The sequence below is a fragment of the Sus scrofa genome, chromosome 14, assembly GCF_000003025.6.
Source record: "Sus scrofa isolate TJ Tabasco breed Duroc chromosome 14, Sscrofa11.1, whole genome shotgun sequence".
Taxonomy (NCBI): Eukaryota; Metazoa; Chordata; class Mammalia; order Artiodactyla; family Suidae; genus Sus; species Sus scrofa.
Window position 1 is genome coordinate 132200831 of NC_010456.5, and position 19519 is coordinate 132220349.

A 19519-nucleotide genomic window follows, 5' to 3' on the forward strand; every position below is an offset into this window, starting at 1 on the left:
ACCAAGAGGAACGCGTGAGGATCGAACAGAGATTTTTCATGTCATATTCCTCAGGCAGAGTCTAAGGGATGATTTTACCAAAAAAACCCTCTGCCGCTAGAGCATGGGGACTGTTGTTGTTTGTGGATTGTACTGCTTCAAGGCCACGTGGTGGGCATTTGATGGCTTGATTTGGGCTCACTAAAAGGTCTCAGAAATGGTCTCTTTCTCCCCCATGTAGAGAAGCTTCTCAAACCCATTAGCCATGATCCTAATGACAGTCGCTAGACCAATCTTGATTCTAACCTTTTTTTCTTTTTCTTTTCTTTCTTTCTTTTTTTTTTTTTTTTTTTTTTTGTCCTTTTAGGGCCGCATGCTTGGCATATGGAAATCCCCAGGCTAGGGGTCAAATCGGAGCTGTAGTCACTGACCTGAGCAACAGCCACAGCAACATCAGATCCGAGCCGAGTCTGTGACCTACACCACAGCTCACAGCAAGGCTGGATTCCTAACCCACGGAGCAAGGCCAGGGATCGAACCCATGTACTAGTGGATGCTAGTCAGATTCATTTCCGCTGAGCCATGACTGGAAATCCCTACCCACTTTCTTTCTAACGTTGCTTTGTTTCCCCTCCAGATTGGTGGTACACAACGACTCCTTCCCAAAGTAAGTATCACTGGGACCCTGCCAAACCGACAGTGTTCAAATTTAATCAACAGGCCTGGGTGCACTTTCTAAGTCTGGGGTCAGGCTGCTGTGTTCCCCACCTCATTCACTGTGGCAAGTTCCCTCCTCCGAGCAGAACAAGCAGATGCATCAGCACACGGCTAAGCATCACCTACCCGTTAGAGACTGCGTTTGTCAGGATGGCTGTGTTGGCAAGTGGCAGGATCCCCCTGAAACTCTCTTAAGCCAGAGGGGGATGCACTGTCTTCCAGAGCCAGGATGTTGAGTGGTGGGCCTGTCTTCAGGCAGAGCTGGATCCAGAGCTTGCAAGGCTTTCTGTCCCCCTCTGCACGTCTCTTATCTCTACGTGCTTATGTGTTTGGGCTTCCCGCTCAGCTTGTTTGCTGCCATGGAGCGGGGGCCATCCCCAAGTCGATGTCCCAGCAGGAGAAGGAGTCTGTCCCTGTCCTTCAGGGGACAAGTCCTAGAAGGACTCTGAGCAGCCTGCTGGCACCAGGCACCTTCTCCCCAGGCATCGCCACGTGCTCTGCTGACATTCAGCGGGTCCGGGGTTTGTTTTCGATTCGGGCTAAGCTAGGGCTTGACAGTGGCACGAGGGCGTGCTCAGGGGAACGGGAGCCTTCAGAACAACGTCAGGCCTGATGAGGCAGGGGCTGGGGGAGGGGCGGGCAGCCGAAGGGGGCTCCTTGGCGGGGGCCGGGAGGCTGTCTCTGGTGGTGCCCTGCTGTAGGGGCTCAAGTCCATCAAGCGGTCACTGTGGAGGAAGGCTGGGGGCTGCCCCGTCCCCTCTTACCTCCCAAGGCTGGGTTGGGCTCTTCATTTGGGGCTGTGGTGGGGCAGCAGTCAGAGAACCTGCACGGATCAGCCTCCCCCCACATGGCAACTCCTTGGAGATAGTGATGATGAACCGGCTTCATTCCGTCAAGTGCCCTCGATGGGGAACATTACCTAGAACTCAGAGTCTTTCCTGGGCGAGTTCTGACTCTCACGCAGCCCTCAGGCCCTCTTCCTTCAGGAGACACAGCAGAAGGCAATTTCCTGTATCTTTCAAGGAAGTGTATCGGGTTTGGCCCTGGTGAATGGAGGCGACAGGTGTCAGGGCCATGTAGAAGTGCTGTACTAAGGCTCGTGGGGCACGTGTGTGACGACAGCTGGGACACCAGTGGGGTCTGCAGGCAGCTGGGCTGTGGCCGGGCCATATCGGCTCCAGGAGGTGCCCAGTTTGGTCAGGGCTCAGGGCTGATTGTCCTGGACCACGAGGCCTGGTCAGGGAATGAGACCTATGCGTGGAGCTGCCCCCACAATGGCTGGAACTTGCACAACTGTGGGCATCACGAGGATGCTGGTGTGACATGCTCAGGTTGGCTTCCAAGAAATTGTGACTCTGCTTTAGCACATGTTTTTCTCCAGGAAAGGGCCCCTCTTTCTGGCTCTTGGCACCCTGAGCTTCCCTGAAAGATGGGCTGTTTCCCTGAGAGCAGCACCCACAGCAGTTGGTGTCCCTGGTGGCCCGTTGAAATAGACAAGGTGTAATGGACACTAAGGATTTATCAACTCGATCCCCCAAACTTTCTTGTCTGGAAACTACTCTCTGGGGTTGACGTTTGCTCTTCAGCTCCCCTGGACCACTCCCAGGATGCCCTGCTCAGGCCACGGAGGGGACGGGCCCTCAGCATCTCTCTCAGGAACCCGTCCCGTTTGTGGCCACACATCCTGGGCACTGAGGCTGATCCTGTTTCCTCTTTCTTGCAGCTGCACACATCAGATCTACTATCCCAGGTGAGTGGGTGCAGAACCGCTGAGCCCGATTCCTCTCTGGACTTCCACCCTCTCGGGTTCTAGAATTAGGAGACAGGCAGACTCCTGCTGGGGCGTGGTTCCCCTCTGAGGACTCGGGGATTTGTTTCGGTGACCAGCTGAGTCCCCAGGACCATGGCTGCTCCTCAGCTCTGGCTGGAGGGCCCCTCTGGTCTCCTGCTGTTGCCTGATGTCATTCCCAGGTCAGAGAGCCTGTGGGGGACAAGGTTTATCCTGGGATCATTTCTGATGAAAGGAACAGTCCAAGTCATCCCGCAGAGAATGGTGACTATGCCGGAAGCATGGCCAGTTAGCCCTCATGCTGATATTTGTCTGTAAAAGAATCCATCACGTGGAGAGCAAGTCCAAAGGGAACTTTATGGCACAGTACAAATATCCGGTGTGCACTACATTGGGAAGTACTATGTCCTCCCCGCCCGTTTGACCAGTCACTGTGTAAATTAGGATGGTCAAGGCTCTGAGAAGTCCTGCAGTAAGGCAAAGGATTTGCTTTCTCCATCCACGTGATGGTCATAGAATTAAAAATGTTTTACCCAACAGTATCCTAAAATCACTTTCTTTTCTTTCTAGCTTGGTGGCACCCAACAACTACAACCGCAGCAAGTAAGTACCCATTTTTCCACCTGAATTATCCCCTGGCCTGGCTGTCTGCCACAGATGCCTACACATGCCCAGCCCCCACCCCCACCCCCCACCTGCACACACGACCTGCCCAGGCTGCCCCTCCCTATCCCCCCCTGGCCTGCAACCCACAGCTGACATGGAGCTTCCACACCCTCCGCCTTCATATCTCCCCTGCTCCGGAGATGACTTTCGTTTTAACTAGGAAGATCACCTGCCCTTTTTATATGTAAATGAGAGGAGAGATTCCTAAAAGCATAGATTTTGTGGCTTTTACTTTTTAGAGTATCTCCAAAGCTTTGAGAGGAAGAAGGGGGACAAAGAAGAAATGGATGATTTCACAAATCATCATATGCTCTTACCCATAATTCTTTATCTCATGATATGGCTATGGTTCCACTGTTCTTAAGAAAAGTTATGGCTGGACTTCACATCGAGGCTCAGTGGTCACAAATGCGACTAGTATCCATGAGGACACGGGTTCGATCCCTAGCCTTGCTTGGTGGGTTAAGGAGCCGGTGTTGCCCTGAGCCGTGGTGTAGGTCACAGACACGGCTCGGCTCTGGCGTTGCTGGGGCTGTGGTGTAGGTTGGCAGCTGTAGCTCCGACTTGACCCCTAGCCTGGGAACTTCCATGTGCCGCGGGTGTGACCCGAGCAGGAGAAAAAAACAAAAAGAAAAGAAGTTATGGCTACTTTTCCTTGTCATCACGTCTTCTCTTACTATCATTTTAAATAAAGGACCCTGTGAGGACGAATATTTTTATAAATAAACTTTGCATACTTTCTCAATAGTTTTAAGGCAGAAATAGATTTACTAGACTAAATTTACTATAGCGGGGGTGCATAGAAAGTACTTAAGAAACACAACCTCTTATTTTGGATGGAGTATTTTACCATCTTTGCTGTACGGATGGTTATATCGCCATCAAGAATGGTTGTAAATTACAGAATGATGAAAAGGCGATATAATCTACTCACGCAGGTATTAAGTATTTAAACCTGTATTGCTGCTGTCATCACAGTTGTGGCAGGTGCTTCCCAGGGAAAGTTCGCTGTGCAAAGGGGGCACTTTAGCAGAGACTTTACTTGCTCAAGGGATTAAGAGAAGTCCTTTGGAAGAGACGCTTTTGCTGAGGCTTACAGGAGAAGCAGGTTTGTTCATTTGGTGAAATGCCTGCCAGCCGGAAGGAATGCCTTCAAGATCGAGGTGGGAAGGAAGCTGACTTTTTGAATGAGTGGCAGGTGGCAGCAGAAGGGATTGTCAGGGAGCTGGGCGAGGGAGGGCCAGATCATTCAGAGCTTTGTGGGCAGGTTAAAACTCCTGGCTTTATCCTAAGGGCAGGGGTGGCGGTTGAAATGTTTTCAGCTGGGCAATTACACAACCAGAAGTATGTTTGCCAAGGGTCACACTTTTTTTTTTTTTTTTTTTTTGCCAAACTCTTCATTTTCCAAGAGCAGAAATCACGTCTTCCATTTTCGTCATTGCATCCTTAATTATCTAGCGTTGTGTCTGGTACTCCATAAATGTTTGGAGAAAGAAGTGGGCAATGAATGGATGGATGAATATATAACTAATGTTAGCATTCTGATGTATATTCCATTTCCACATACAGGCACACAAAGTCCAGTATTTTTTTTTTTTTTTTATTTTCCCACTGTACAGCAAGGGGGTCAGTTTATCCTTACATGTATGCATTACAATTACAGTTTTTCCCCCACCCAGTATGTTTTACACCTTATTTAATAACATCCTTTTTCACTGGCATAGACAATAAATACTTTTGTGGATGGCCTTAAAGTTAGCATTTTATGGCACTGAAATTATTTCTACACCGCCAAGTTTAATGGCTGCATAGTTTTCGACTGTATGGATATACCATGATCTAGGCAAGTAATTACTATTTGTAGGATAAAAGAAATAATTCCTTCTGATGATATTTTTTCTTGTCATTAATTTTTTTTGCTGTTGTTCACAATGTCTGATGATGTATTAGAGCTGAAAAGAATATCCTTTTTTCCCCCACTTTTTAGGGCTGCACCTGCAGCACATGGAGGTTCCTAGGCTGGGCGTCCAATTGGAGCTATAGCTGCCTGCCTACACAGCACCATCAGAGCTAAGCCGCAACTTCGACCTACACTGCAGCTCACAGCAATGCAGGATCCATAACCCTCTGAGCGAGACCAGGGATCAACCCACATCCTCGTGCATACTAGTTGGATCTGTTTCCACTGTGCCACTGCGGGAGCTCCCTGGAGTCCTCTCAATCCTGCCGGGAGCTCCTGGGTCACTCAGGCAGTGGACGGCTGTCCTGGGGAGGGGGTGGAAATACCTGAACTGTCCTGTCTGCCCCGTCCCGTCATCTCCAGGGGCTCAGCCGAAACCCAGCGAGAGCCACCAGGAGTTCCCAAGCTGCCAAACAGGGGTTGGGCTTGGCCTTCACCTGCAGCTATGGCGCCCCAGCCTGGATGTGTCCTGGGGAGGCCGGGGTTGCCTCCTGCTCACCTCCTTTTGGGGTGACGGGCTGTGTCTGCATCTCATTTGAGCAGCCTAACTTGGGCCGAAGAGGAATCTCTCTTCTTTTCCCTGTGGGGAAAATGAACTCCTGGGCATGTACAAAGGTGAATTCCTGGGAGATCGTGTCATGGCTCAGTGGGAACAGACCTGCCTAGTATCCATGAGGATGTGGGTTCAATCCCTGGCCTTGCTCAGTGGGTTAAGGATCTGGCGTTGCCGTGAGCTGTGGTGTAGGTCACAGGTGCGGCTCAGATCCTGCATTGCTGTGGCTGTGGTGTAGGTCAGCAGCTGTAGCTCCAATTCAAGCCCTAACCTGGGAACCTCCCTATGCTGTGGGTGTGGCCCTGGAAACCCAACAAATAAATAAATAAATCTTGAAAAGGATGACTCCCTGCCCAGGGAAATGTGGCCAACAGGGAGTCCCCTAAGTCTGAGCCTGCCTGAGGCCTGTGACCTCAGGAGACATGAGGCTGTGTTCTTGTGCTGCCCCCTAGGGACCGAATGGGATTTGGCCCTGAGGCTGGTGAATGGAGGTGACAGGTGTCAGGGCCGAGTGGAGGTCCTGTACCAAGGCTCCTGGGGCACCGTGTGTGATGACAGCTGGGACACCAACGATGCCAACGTGGTCTGCAGGCAGCTGGGCTGTGGCTGGGCCGTATCGGCCCCAGGAAGTGCCCGGTTTGGTCAGGGCTCAGGGCCGATTCTCCTGGATGACCTGCGATGCTCAGGGCATGAGACCTACTTGTGGAGCTGCCCCCACAGTGGCTGGAACACGCACAACTGTGGGCATCATGAAGACGCTGGTGTCATCTGCTCAGGTTAGTATCAAGTCTGGGGGCGGGGGTTCTTCTCTGGGGGCCTGGTTTCCTTCTTACAATCTGATTTCTCTCAAAGCACTTCCTACTTTCTCCTTCTTAAATTTTTTCAGATTCAGCATTAGCTTGTGTTCAGCTACTGGGTGGTGGGGGGGAGATGGTGAATTAGAACGATCCAAAGTGGAAGCGACAATCAAGGCTTTATTCCCCCCTGTGACAAGGCCAGGCTGAGATAAAGAGGAAAGCTCTGTAAGGAGGTCTCTGACCAGAGGCATGTGGGCCAGGACCGCAGGTGGCCCAGGTGTTGGATCCCGAGTCCTGGACCGTAGCCCCTCCAGAGCCCTGAGATGCCCTGTCTGGTCACCAGGTCTGCTGTGCACAGGGGCTTGTCACACACATCTTGTCATAAGCTCTGGTTGGGCCTGACAGCTCCCACGTGGGATTTTGGGCTGGAGCTGGGCTCCTCTCTCTTGCTGCCAGTGGACCCATAAAATCTGTGGCTTGGTTTCAGTGTCACCTTGTTCATTTAGATGCAGAGCTAATCACCATGACATGGAAATAAGGGATGCTGCTCTGCCTGGACCCCTCCCAGGAGCCTCTTTGGAGGCCTGTGGGTGGCAGAGGTCCCCGCTCCAGGGCAGGGGACAAGCACGGACTGAGCATCTTACCTGCTCAGCGTCGTCCCCTTTGGCCCGGTTGTGCCCCTTCTGTGCGATGTGTCTGATCCGCCTTCTGTCTCTCACAGATGCCCAGCGCTCGTCCACGGTCATTCCAGGTGAGTCCAGGTGCCTTTGACTCTTGGGTGTCCCCTCTGTCCCACTCACCTCCACAGCCCAACCAGGAGCTCCCAGAGGGGCCTGTTGAGCTTTCCACCTCTCAGAACCCACCCTGGTCACTCTAGAGACTGTGGATGAACCGTAACAGGTGGATCCTCTGTCTGGGCCAGTGACTTGAGGGCATTGTTCCCTCAAAGGGCTGGCTGGTGGGGAGCTGTGTCCTGGGGTAATTTCTGCCTGAACATATTGCCTGGACCAAGAGGAACGCGTGAGGATCGAACAGAGATTTTTCATGTCATATTCCTCAGGCAGAGTCTAAGGGATGATTTTACCAAAAAAACCCTCTGCCGCTAGAGCATGGGGACTGTTGTTGTTTGTGGATTGTACTGCTTCAAGGCCACGTGGTGGGCATTTGATGGCTTGATTTGGGCTCACTAAAAGGTCTCAGAAATGGTCTCTTTCTCCCCCATGTAGAGAAGCTTCTCAAACCCATTAGCCATGATCCTAATGACAGTCGCTAGACCAATCTTGATTCTAACCTTTTTTTCTTTTTCTTTTCTTTCTTTTTTTTTTTTTTTTTTTTTTTTTTTGTCCTTTTAGGGCCGCATGCTTGGCATATGGAAATCCCCAGGCTAGGGGTCAAATCGGAGCTGTAGTCACTGACCTGAGCAACAGCCACAGCAACATCAGATCCGAGCCGAGTCTGTGACCTACACCACAGCTCACAGCAAGGCTGGATTCCTAACCCACGGAGCAAGGCCAGGGATCGAACCCATGTACTAGTGGATGCTAGTCAGATTCATTTCCGCTGAGCCATGACTGGAAATCCCTACCCACTTTCTTTCTAACGTTGCTTTGTTTCCCCTCCAGATTGGTGGTACACAACGACTCCTTCCCAAAGTAAGTATCACTGGGACCCTGCCAAACCGACAGTGTTCAAATTTAATCAACAGGCCTGGGTGCACTTTCTAAGTCTGGGGTCAGGCTGCTGTGTTCCCCACCTCATTCACTGTGGCAAGTTCCCTCCTCCGAGCAGAACAAGCAGATGCATCAGCACACGGCTAAGCATCACCTACCCGTTAGAGACTGCGTTTGTCAGGATGGCTGTGTTGGCAAGTGGCAGGATCCCCCTGAAACTCTCTTAAGCCAGAGGGGGATGCACTGTCTTCCAGAGCCAGGATGTTGAGTGGTGGGCCTGTCTTCAGGCAGAGCTGGATCCAGAGCTTGCAAGGCTTTCTGTCCCCCTCTGCACGTCTCTTATCTCTACGTGCTTATGTGTTTGGGCTTCCCGCTCAGCTTGTTTGCTGCCATGGAGCGGGGCCATCCCCAAGTCGATGTCCCAGCAGGAGAAGGAGTCTGTCCCTGTCCTTCAGGGGACAAGTCCTAGAAGGACTCTGAGCAGCCTGCTGGCACCAGGCACCTTCTCCCCAGGCATCGCCACGTGCTCTGCTGACATTCAGCGGGTCCGGGGTTTGTTTTCGATTCGGGCTAAGCTAGGGCTTGACAGTGGCACGAGGGTGTGCTCAGGGGAACGGGAGCCTTCAGAACAACGTCAGGCCTGATGAGGCAGGGGCTGGGGGAGGGGCGGGCAGCCGAAGGGGGCCCTTGGCGGGGGCCGGGAGGCTGTCTCTGGTGGTGCCCTGCCGTAGGGGCTCAAGTCCATCAAGCGGTCACTGTGGAGGCAGGCTGGGGGCTGCCCCGTCCCCTCTTACCTCCCAAGGCTGGGTTGGGCTCTTCGTTTGGGGCTGTGGTGGGGCAGCAGTCAGAGAACCTGCACGGATCAGCCCCCCCCCACATGGCAACTCCTTGGAGATAGTGATGATGAACCGGCTTCCTTCCGTCAAGTGCCCTCGATGGGGAACATTACCTAGAACTCAGAGTCTTTCCTGGGCGAGTTCTGACTCTCACGCAGCCCTCAGGCCCTCGTCCTTCAGGAGACACAGCAGAAGGCAATTTCCTGTCTCTTTCAAGGAAGTGAATCGGGTTTGGCCCTGGGTGAATGGAGGCGACAGGTGTCAGGGCCATGTGGAAGTGCTGTACTAAGGCTCGTGGGGCACCTGTGTGACGACAGCTGGGACACCAGTGACGCCAGCGGGGTCTGCAGGCAGCTGGGCTGTGGCCGGGCCGAATCGGCTCCAGGAAGTGCCCAGTTTGGTCAGGGCTCAGGGCCGATTGTCCTGGACGACAAGGTCTGGTCAGGGCATGAGACCTACGCATGGAGCTGCCCCCACAACACAAATATCCGGTGTGCACTACATTGGGAAGTACTATGTCTCCCCGCCCGTTTGACCAGTCACTGTGTAAATTAGGATGGTCAAGGCTCTGAGAAGTCCTGCAGTAAGGCAAAGGATTTGCTTTCTCCATCCACGTGATGGTCATAGAATTAAAAATGTTTTACCCAACAGTATCCTAAAATCACTTTCTTTTCTTTCTAGCTTGGTGGCACCCAACAACTACAACCGCAGCAAGTAAGTACCCATTTTTCCACCTGAATTATCCCCTGGCCTGGCTGTCTGCCACGGATGCCTACACATGCCCAGCCCCCCACCCCCACCCCCCACCTGCACACACGACCTGCCCAGGCTGCCCCTCCCTATCCCCCCTGGCCGCAACCCACAGCTGACATGGAGCTTCCCACCCTCTGCCTTCATATCTCCCCTGCTCCGGAGATGACTTTCGTTTTAACTAGGAAGATCACCTGCCCTTTTTATATGTAAATGAGAGGAGAGATTCCTAAAAGCATAGATTTTGTGGCTTTTACTTTTTAGAGTATCTCCAAAGCTTTGAGAGGAAGAAGGGGGACAAAGAAGAAATGGATGATTTCACAAATCATCATATGCTCTTACCCATAATTCTTTATCTCATGATATGGCTATGGTTCCACTGTTCTTAAGAAAAGTTATGGCTGGACTTCACATCGAGGCTCAGTGGTCACAAATCCGACTAGTATCCATGAGGACACGGGTTCGATCCCTAGCCTTGCTTGGTGGGTTAAGGAGCCGGTGTTGCCCTGAGCTGTGGTGTAGGTCACAGACACGGCTCGGCTCTGGCGTTGCTGGGGCTGTGGTGTAGGCTGGCAGCTGTAGCTCCGACTTGACCCCTAGCCTGGGATCTTCCTTATGCCGCGGGTGTGACCCGAGCAGGAGAAAAAAACAAAAAGAAAAGAAGTTATGGCTACTTTTCCTTGTCATCATGTCTTCTCTTACTATCATTTTAAATAAAGGACCCTGTGAGGACGAATATTTTTATAAATAAACTTTGCATACCTTCTCAATAGTTTTAAGGCAGAAATAGATTTACTAGACTAATTTACTATAGCGGGGGTGCATAGAATGTACTTAAGAAACACAAACTCGTATTTTGTTGAGTATTTTACCATCTTTGCTGTACGGATGGTTATATCACCATCAAGAATGGTTGTAAATTACAGAATGATGAAAAGGCGATATAATCTACTCACGCAGGTATTAAGTATTTAAACCTGTATTGCTGCTGTCATTACAGTTGTGGCAGGTGCTTCCCAGGGAAAGTTCACTGTGCAAAGGGGGCACTTTAGCAGAGACTTTACTTGCTCAAGGGATTAAGAGAAGTCCTTTGGAAGAGACGCTTTTGCTGAGGCTTACAGGAGAAGCAGGTTTGTTCATTTGGTGAAATGCCTGCCAGCCTGAAGGAATGCCTTCAAGATTGAGGTGGGAAGGAAGCTGACTTTTTGAATGAGTGGAAGGTGGCAGCAGAAGGGTTTGTCAGGGAGCTGGATGAGGGAGGGCCAGATCATTCAGAGCTTTGTGGGCAGGTTAAAACTCCTGGCTTTATCCTAAGGGCAGGGGTGGCGGCTGAAATGTTTTCAGCTGGCAATTACACAATCAGAAGTATGTTTGCCAAGGGTCACACTTTTTTTTTTTTTTTTTTTGCCAAACTCTTCATTTTCCAAGAGCAGAAATCACGTCTTCCATTTTCGTCATTGCATCCTTAATTATCTAGCGTTGTGTCTGGTACTCCATAAATGTTTGGAGAAAGAAGTGGGCAATGAATGGATGGATGAATATATAACTAATGTTAGCATTCTGATGTATATTCCATTTCCACATACAGGCACACAAAGTCCAGTGTGTTTTACACCTTATTTAATAACATCCTTTTTCACTGGCATAGACAATAAATACTTTTGTGGATGGCTTTAAAGTTAGCATTTTATGGCACTGAAATTATTTCTACACCGCAAAGTTTAATGGCTGCATAGTTTTCGATTGTATGGATATACCATGATCTAGGCAAATAATTGCTATTTGTAGGATAAAAGAAATAATGCCTTCTGAGATATTTTTTCCTGCCATTAATTTTTTTGTTGTTGTTGTTCACAATGTCTGATGATGTATTAGAGCTGAAAAGAATATCCTTTTTCCCCCACTTTTTAGGGCTGCACCTGCAGCATATGGAGGTTCCTAGGCTGGGGGTCCGATCGGAGCTATAGCTGCCTGCCTACACCACAGCCACAGCACCATCAGATCGAGCCGCATCTTCGACCTACACTGCAGCTCACAGCAATCCTGGATCCTTACCCACTGATCAAGTCCAGGATTGAACCAGCAACCTCATGGTTCCTAGTTGGATTCATTTCTGCTACGTCACAACGGGAATTCCAAAAAGAATATCCTTTATGAATCTCTGTGTGGCTCAGAAAAGTTACAGTATTCCCAATTCCCTCTTTTTATAAAGTTCCACAATTTTTTTTTTTTGGCCCTTAACCAAATTCTTCTCTCTTTGCTTAAATATCAAAGAACATTTTATTTTGTTTGCATACTTGGCCGAATATTGCGTCGTTGGTCTTCTGTCTCACTTGTTCTCATTTTTCTAATTACATTTTATATACTTAGATAATTCCATCAATAATATTTTTATTTTATACATGTCTATTATATTTTTAGAAATCTGTAGTGCATATTCTTGTCTCTAAAGCTTTGGCCTTATCTTTTATCATTTCCTACTACAGAAATAAAACTTCCAAGTGGGCATATTTGACAGGCCGAATTATCGTTATAAAACACTGCTTTTTCTCAGAAGGAGAGAAAAAAAATTGCAAATTACACATCTCACAAGAGACTTGCGTCGAACGTATGAAGACCTTTTTTTTTTTTTTTTTAATGTCCGCATCCGCAGCATATGGAATCTCCCAGGCTAGGGATTGAATCCAAGCCACAGCTGGGACCTATGCCTGTGGCAATGCTGGATCTTTTAACTCACTGTGCCAGGCTGTGGATTGAACCTGCACCTCTGCAGGTACCTGAGCTGCCACAGGTGGAATCTTAACCCACTTCACTGTAGCAGGAGCTCCTAGAACATACAAAGTCAATAATAAACAGTCACAATAATAAACAGTCACAGAACCCAATAATAAACAGTCACAGAACCCAGCTAAAAATGACTAAAGGCTCTGAGTAGATATTTCTCCACAGAAGATAGTCAACGAATGGGCCAAAAGCCCATAAACATATGCCCACCATCATTAGCCATCGTCATTTGGGAAATGCAAACCAAAACCACAAAGAGATACCACTTCACACCCAGTAGCTTGGCTAGAATCAAAAATCAGGTAATAATAAGTGTTGACGAGGACATGGAGAAATCAGAACACTCATACACTGCCCGTGGGAATGACCTACACCACAGGTCACAGCAACACCGGATCCTTAACCCACTGAGTGAGGCCAGGGATCTAACCCACATCCTCAAGGATACTAGTCGGGCTCTTAACCTGCTGAGCCACAATGGGAACTCCTGAAGCGAATCCCCTCTTGCCAGAGAATAGCTCTTCTAGGCTCAATGCAGGCATGGAAACTGAGACCAAGGTCTCTAAGGTGGGACCAGATCTAAGCGAGGGCACTTGTGCAAAGAAAAGCTGACTCCTCTTGAAAGCACAGAGGATAAAATCCAAGGACTCTCACCCAGAAGACAAGTGCTGGTCTCAGCATATCTGAAGACCCGGCCACAATGGAGATGGCCCTCATCTCTCCTCTCTAGGTCCCTCTTCACCTTGTGGTGGCTTCTTGACCAGTGCCAGTGGGACATTTTCCAGTCCATCCTACCCTGGATTGTACCCCAACAATGCCAACTGTGTCTGGGAAATAGAGGTGAACTCCGGCTATCGCATAAACCTGGGCTTCAACAATCTACAGTAAGTAACACCCAGGACACCAGGAGACCTGGATGCAGCCTCCACAGCACACCTGGGGTTTAGGTTGTGTCCTGGGCTGGCAGGCTTTTCACTCTCATGGGCCATGGACTACATTTTAGGTTGCTCTGATCTCTACCAGGGAGCTCAGGCAATATTGAGAAGTTCTTTGATCTGATTGAGGAAGAGCAAGAAAAAAAAACTTAGATTCAATAGCATCACTCATAAAGTCCAAAATATCTATAAAATACCTGAGCAGCAGAAATTCTGATGTGGACATGAATCTGTTTTCTCATACAGGTTGGAGGTGCACATTAATTGCATTTATGATTACATTGAAATCTTTGATGAATCACCGGGTAGCAATACTTCGCTGGGGAAAATTTGTAATCACACCAGCCAGATATTCACATCTTCTTACAACCGAATGACAGTTCGATTTCGGAGTGATGGCAGTGTCCAAAAACCTGGCTTTTCTGCTTGGTATAACTCTTTTCCAAGAGGTGAGTGCAAGACAGAGAGAACAGACTTGCGGTTGCTAAGGGGGAGGTGAGATGGGAGAGGGACAAATTGGGAGATTGGGATTAGCAGATGCAAACTATTATGTATTGGCTTGGATAAACAAGTCCTACTGTAGCACAGGGAACTATATTCAATATCCTGTGATAAACCTTAATGGAAAAGAATAGGAAAAATAATGTCTATAAGTATACTTGAATCACTCAGCTATACAGCAGAAATTAATACAACATAGTAAATCAATTATATTCAATAAAATAAATTTTTAGGGAGCTCCCATTGTGGTTAAGCAAGTTAAGAACCTGACACAGTGTCTGAGAGGATATAGGTTTGATTCCTGTCCTCATTTGGTGGGTTAGGGATCTGGCGTTGCTGCAAGCTGCAGAGTAATTCACAGGTGCAGCTCAGATCTGGCATTGCTGTGATTGTGGTGTAGGCTGGAAGCCACAGCTCCAACTCAGCTCCTAGCCAGGGAACTTCTGTATGCCACAGGTGTGGCTGTAAAAAGAAAAAAAAAAATTTAAGAAGAGGTGAGTGAAAACCAGACCTGACCTTTGAGGCTCAGTGTATTTATGCAGCGCTCTCTTCTGCATGCATCGTGGTCCCCGTGAAATCAAAGAAGGGCTTTGGGGATGCGTTACCCCTTCCCCTTATCTCGCAGTGGACCATAATCCAAGGCAGCAAGTTGTGGGGGGGGGACACCCCCCGGCCTTGGGTTTGCCACCGATGTCCTGGGGTACCTGGTAACTCATCTCCCCATCTCAGGATGAGGGGGTCTGGAGCCCCTTCTAAGCCATTCATGTGGCTGTTTGTACCATAATCAGTGCCATTTGGTGACTCTGGGGATAAGGAAGGGCCCGTGGGTTAGTCAGCCTTTGGGGTTTTTTGGGGACAGGGCCATCACCTTCAGTGGCATGTGTCTTTCAGACGCCAGCTTGAGATTGGTCAACTCGAACTCCTCCTACCCCTCATGTGCTGGGCGTGTGGAAATTTACCAAGGTGGCCGATGGGGAACTGTTTGTGATGATGGCTGGGACATCCAGGATGCCCAAGTGGTCTGCAGACAGCTGGGGTGTGGAAATGCAGTGTCGGCCCCAGGAAACGCTTATTTCGGCCCCGGCTCTGGCCCCATCACCTTGGATGACGTGGCGTGCTCGGGGACGGAATCCACTCTCTGGCAGTGCCGGAACCGAGGCTGGTTCTCCCATAACTGTGGCCACAGTGAAGATGCTGGAGTCATTTGCTCAGGTATCGCATGATATCACTCATGGAAGGCCCTTTCACCTCTGCCCTGCTGCTGGTGGAAGCTGGAGGCCAGCAGCGGATGGTATTCGTGGCTCAGGTCCGGTGGCGGGGGGTGGGGGGGGGGGGGGGGCGGGGGGGAAGGGGAGGCAGGCAGCCTGTCAGTCTTGTCCCCTCGTCCTGTCCACTCCAGGAGACCATGCAGGGCCCATTTTATCTCTGGTGGTTCTGAGGTCAGCCTGGTTTCACTCTCCCATTTGCTTATGACTTTCATCAATGAGTTAATCTCTCTAAGCTTCAGTTTCCTTGTTTATCAAGAGATCATCACCATAGAACCTGCTTCCAATGGTGGTTGGAGAATTAAACGGATAATGCTTGCACACCCTGGGCACGTAGGAAGGGTTGAGGAAATGATGGGGTTACAACCTTAGCTGTGACGCTAATGACCCCCAAGTAACGACGGGGCAGGGATCGGGGGTGGCCCTTAGGCCTCATCCCGGGATCACAGGCCTTCATAGCCGGAACTCAGGGGACCAAGGATGCACTCGCTGATTTCCAGCCACGCTCTGGTGACCGATGTGTCCCTTCTGTCCCTTTTTAGGAACCTACCAAACGACACCTTGTAATTGCCCATGGTTGTGGTTTCTGTCTCACCACTCGGCTGCCCCTCTCTGCTGCTGGCCCTTGGGCTGCAGCCACATCACTCACTCTCCCAAGAGTTTGCCCCTCCTGCCTTTCCTGGCCCGTGGCATCCTCTGAGGCTGGGCCTCTCTCTAGGCTCCTCTTTGTTAGTATCCTGACAAGCCTAAGATTCAGATCTCTGGTCAGTCCCTAGGCGAGGTCATCCCCTGCATAGATCCTGCCCTCCCCAGGGACACTAGACCCTGGTCCGCATGGGCTGGAAGGAGCCTGCTTCACAGCTGAGCTCGGGGCAGGACCCCCAAAGCTCCTGACTGCCAGCCTCTGAACCTCTGCTGCGCACCCCCCGCCCCCCCCCCCCCGCCAGATTGCCCCTCGCCCTCCCCTGCCCCAACCTGGCTTCCTGCAGCAGCAGCTTCCGGCAGCCTGCACTCCCATCCCCTCTCCCCAGTGCAACTAGGCGCATCTTTGGGAAATGCCAACCTGTCCCAGTCTCATGGGGACTGATAGCTCAGGCCCTTCGGGCATAGACCCTCACCGCTCAGGACACCCTCTCGGCCTGTCCGTGACCCCCTGCTGTGGTCTGTCTGGTTCCCGCCATCTCGCCTCTCCCTACTCCATCCACGCCGAGGTTCCCCACATGTGCCAGATACCCTCACACCTAGGTCCCTCTGCACATGCTGTCCCCTCCGCCTGGGACCCCTTCCTGCCTGTTGGCCTCACATCCGTGATTGCTTTCCTATCCCTGCTCAGTCTGGGTCAGGCGCCAAAGCTCCAGGCTCCCGCCACTTCCTGGGCTTTGCTCCATCACAGCCCATCCTGCCACGCTGGGAGTCGTTCCTTTCCGTCCTCTCCTCTCGGCTGTGAGCTCCCCAAGGGCAAGGCTTGTGGGCAGCACGGCGCTGTGGACCCCGGGCTGACACCTTTCCAACACCGAGCCAGCAAGCCCTCGACGGTTGTGTCAAAGATGCCAGAAAACTGACCATTTATCTTTTCTCTTCGTCCACAGTTCCTGATTTCACCACCACCCCTCCCGCCAGTAAGTTCTGAGCTCCCTGACCACCCCCAGTCCCTTCTCCTCTGTGACCGCGACACCGGGGAGGGATGATGAGGATGCTGAGAGGACGCCCCTGAGCACAGCCTCCCTGGAGGGGCTCCCCGCTGACCCTCAGGGACAGTCCTGGGCTAGGCACTTGCTGCTGGGTTTCTGTCTTGGGGATTGTTAAAAAGGTCTCCCCCAGATGACTGTGCAGCGGGCGCCACGGCCCCTCAGCATTCCCACTTTGTCCCAACAGCAAATTATTCCTGCGGAGGCTTCCTGTCCCAGGCGGCGGGGGGCTTTAACAGCCCCTTCTACCCTGGGAACTACCCGAACAACGCCAACTGTGTGTGGGACATCGAAGTTCAGAACAACTATCGGGTGACCGTGGTCTTCAGAGACGTCCAGTAAGTGTGTGGGGGACTCTGGACACTTGGAAGCGGAAAAAGGGTACCTAACACCTCGGGCAGCTTGTTTGCCCCCTCGATGTTTTTTCTTCTGGGTTCAATTTTTGACCGAGCACAGAGGCGGTCATGGACGTGGGACCAGCACCAGAGCCCTGGTTTAAAGTTGCAGCTTCATCGCTAATTTGCTGCATGACCACGAGCAGCCTCTTAGCTCTCCCGAGCCTCAAAAGAGGAGGACAACATCCCTGCTTTCCTCCCCTCGCTGGTTCCTGAGGAGGTCACAAGACAGAAATACATGAAAATGCATGAAAACGTTATCCGATAGGAGAGGTTATTGTTAGGAGTAATAGTAACACAAAGAATCCTGTTAACAGCCACGCCTATTTTTCTGAACCCCTTTCTCTCTGCTCCCTCTTCTTTGGATGAGTTCTGGGGGGTCAGGCCGAGGAGGAGAAATCACTCTTGCAGTGGTTTTGTCTGTTTCTCACCATTGGAGATGGGAATCGTGGTTTTAAGCAGAGGAGACATTAGCAAACCTGCAAGGAGGCGGGTAACCACGCCGAGGCACCAGTATTTCCTAGCATCCTGGGGAAAGGGCCCCATAATTTCTTCTCTAAGAGCTATCACTGAACAAAAGAGTTTTCCCTCTTGATTTTCAGTTGCAGGGGCTTTGGGAGTCTCTGCCTTGGAAATTCACTTGGGTTTTTGCAAAAGATACAATATTATTTATTTATTTCTGGCTCACCCGGGGCATATGGTTCCTGGGGCCATGGATTGAATCCAAGCTGCAGCTGTGGCAACGCCGGATCCTTTAACCCACTATGTCTGGCCAGGAATTGAACCCACACATCCACAGCGACCCGAGCTGCTGCAGTTGAAGTGGGGGGTGTTTTTTTTTGTTTTTTTTTTTTTGGCCTGCAGGTGCGGCATATGGAAGTTCCCAGGCTAGGGGTCGAATTGGAGCTGCAGCTACCAGCATATGCGCAGCCACAGCAGCACCAGATCTGAGCCAAACCTGCAACCTACACCACAGCTCACAGCCAACCCCAAAAGCTTAACCCACTGAGTGAGCCCAGGGATTGAACCTGCATCCTCTAGATGCTAGTTGGGGTCATTTCTACTGAGTCACAACAGGAACTTCCTGCAGTTGGATTCGTAACCAACTGTACCACAGTGGGAACTCCTGTTTTTTAATTTTTAATGCTTTGCATTTTTTAAAAAAGGTTATTGGAGTATAGTTGACTTACAGGACTGTGTTAGTGTCAAGTATACAACAAAGCGAATCAGTTATACCTACACATGTATCCATCCCTTTTCAGATTCTTTTCCCATGTAGGTTATCGCAGAGTGTTGAGTCGAGTTCCCTGTGCTGTACAGAAGGTCCTTGCTGGTTATCTATTTACATATAGTAGTGCGTCTCTGTAATCCCAGCCTGCTCATTTGTCCCTGCCCCTGACATTTCCCCTTTGGGAACCCTAAATTTGGGTTCAAAATCTTCGAGTCGCTTTCTGTTTTGTAAATAAGGTCTTCTTATATCTTTCTTTATTAGATTCCACATGTAAGTGACATCATGTGATATTTGCCTTTGATCTCTTCATTGTTACAGTTCACTTTGGATTTGGGGGGAGACGGTGTTTAAAGCTCAGGAATTTTTATGGAGGAAGGTTGACCATGATTGGTTCTGAGCCAGCATCTTAATCAACCACCACCATTTGTGACATTTTATGAAGCATTTCCCATGTGTTATACCCTTTGAGCCTCACGACAACTCTCCTCAGTATCCATGGTTGGGGGGTTTCACCCACGTAAATAAGAAACCTAAGCGTCAGAGGAGTTCTCCGACTTGCCCAGTATTTATTTATTCAATTATTTATTCCTATCACTATGCGTTCATGGATTTTAAAAAATTCTATGGAAAACTGGGGTCTTTTTAATCAAGGAAAAAGTCTGAGTCTTACATGATACAGAAGGCTGTCAGGGGAGGGGCAGCAGGTGTCAAATGTGTGACCCCAAGAAGCAGGACTCAGACCCATGTACCGAGGTCATGGGAAGGTTAAACTCATGGCCAGACAATTTAAGTATGTAAAATGTAAGGATACTGACCCCTTGCTGTACAGTGGGAAATAGAAAAAAATTCCGTCTGGAACGTCTGCGTAACCCCAAGGATGCAGGTTCGATCCTTGGCCTTGCTCAGTGAGTTAAGGATCTGGTGTTGCTGTGAGCTGTGGTGTAGGCCAGCGGCTATAACTCCAATTCAACCCCCAGCCAGGGAACCTCCATATGTCATGGGT

The 19519-nt window shown here is 50.2% G+C and overlaps 1 protein-coding gene across 1 annotated transcript in view; it reads left to right on the top strand.

Annotated features, from left to right (window-relative positions):
- DMBT1 (deleted in malignant brain tumors 1) overlaps window positions 1-19519 on the top strand; it is a 76929-nt gene that overhangs the window by 46485 nt on the left and 10925 nt on the right. Inside the window, 12 exon segments of the mRNA NM_001048188.1 lie at window positions 617-646; window positions 2420-2446; window positions 3056-3088; window positions 6117-6440; window positions 7183-7212; window positions 8084-8113; window positions 9649-9681; window positions 13232-13385; window positions 13683-13885; window positions 14829-15149; window positions 16792-16821; window positions 17078-17228. Of these exon segments, the coding sequence (NP_001041653.1) occupies window positions 617-646; window positions 2420-2446; window positions 3056-3088; window positions 6117-6440; window positions 7183-7212; window positions 8084-8113; window positions 9649-9681; window positions 13232-13385; window positions 13683-13885; window positions 14829-15149; window positions 16792-16821; window positions 17078-17228 (1366 nt within the window).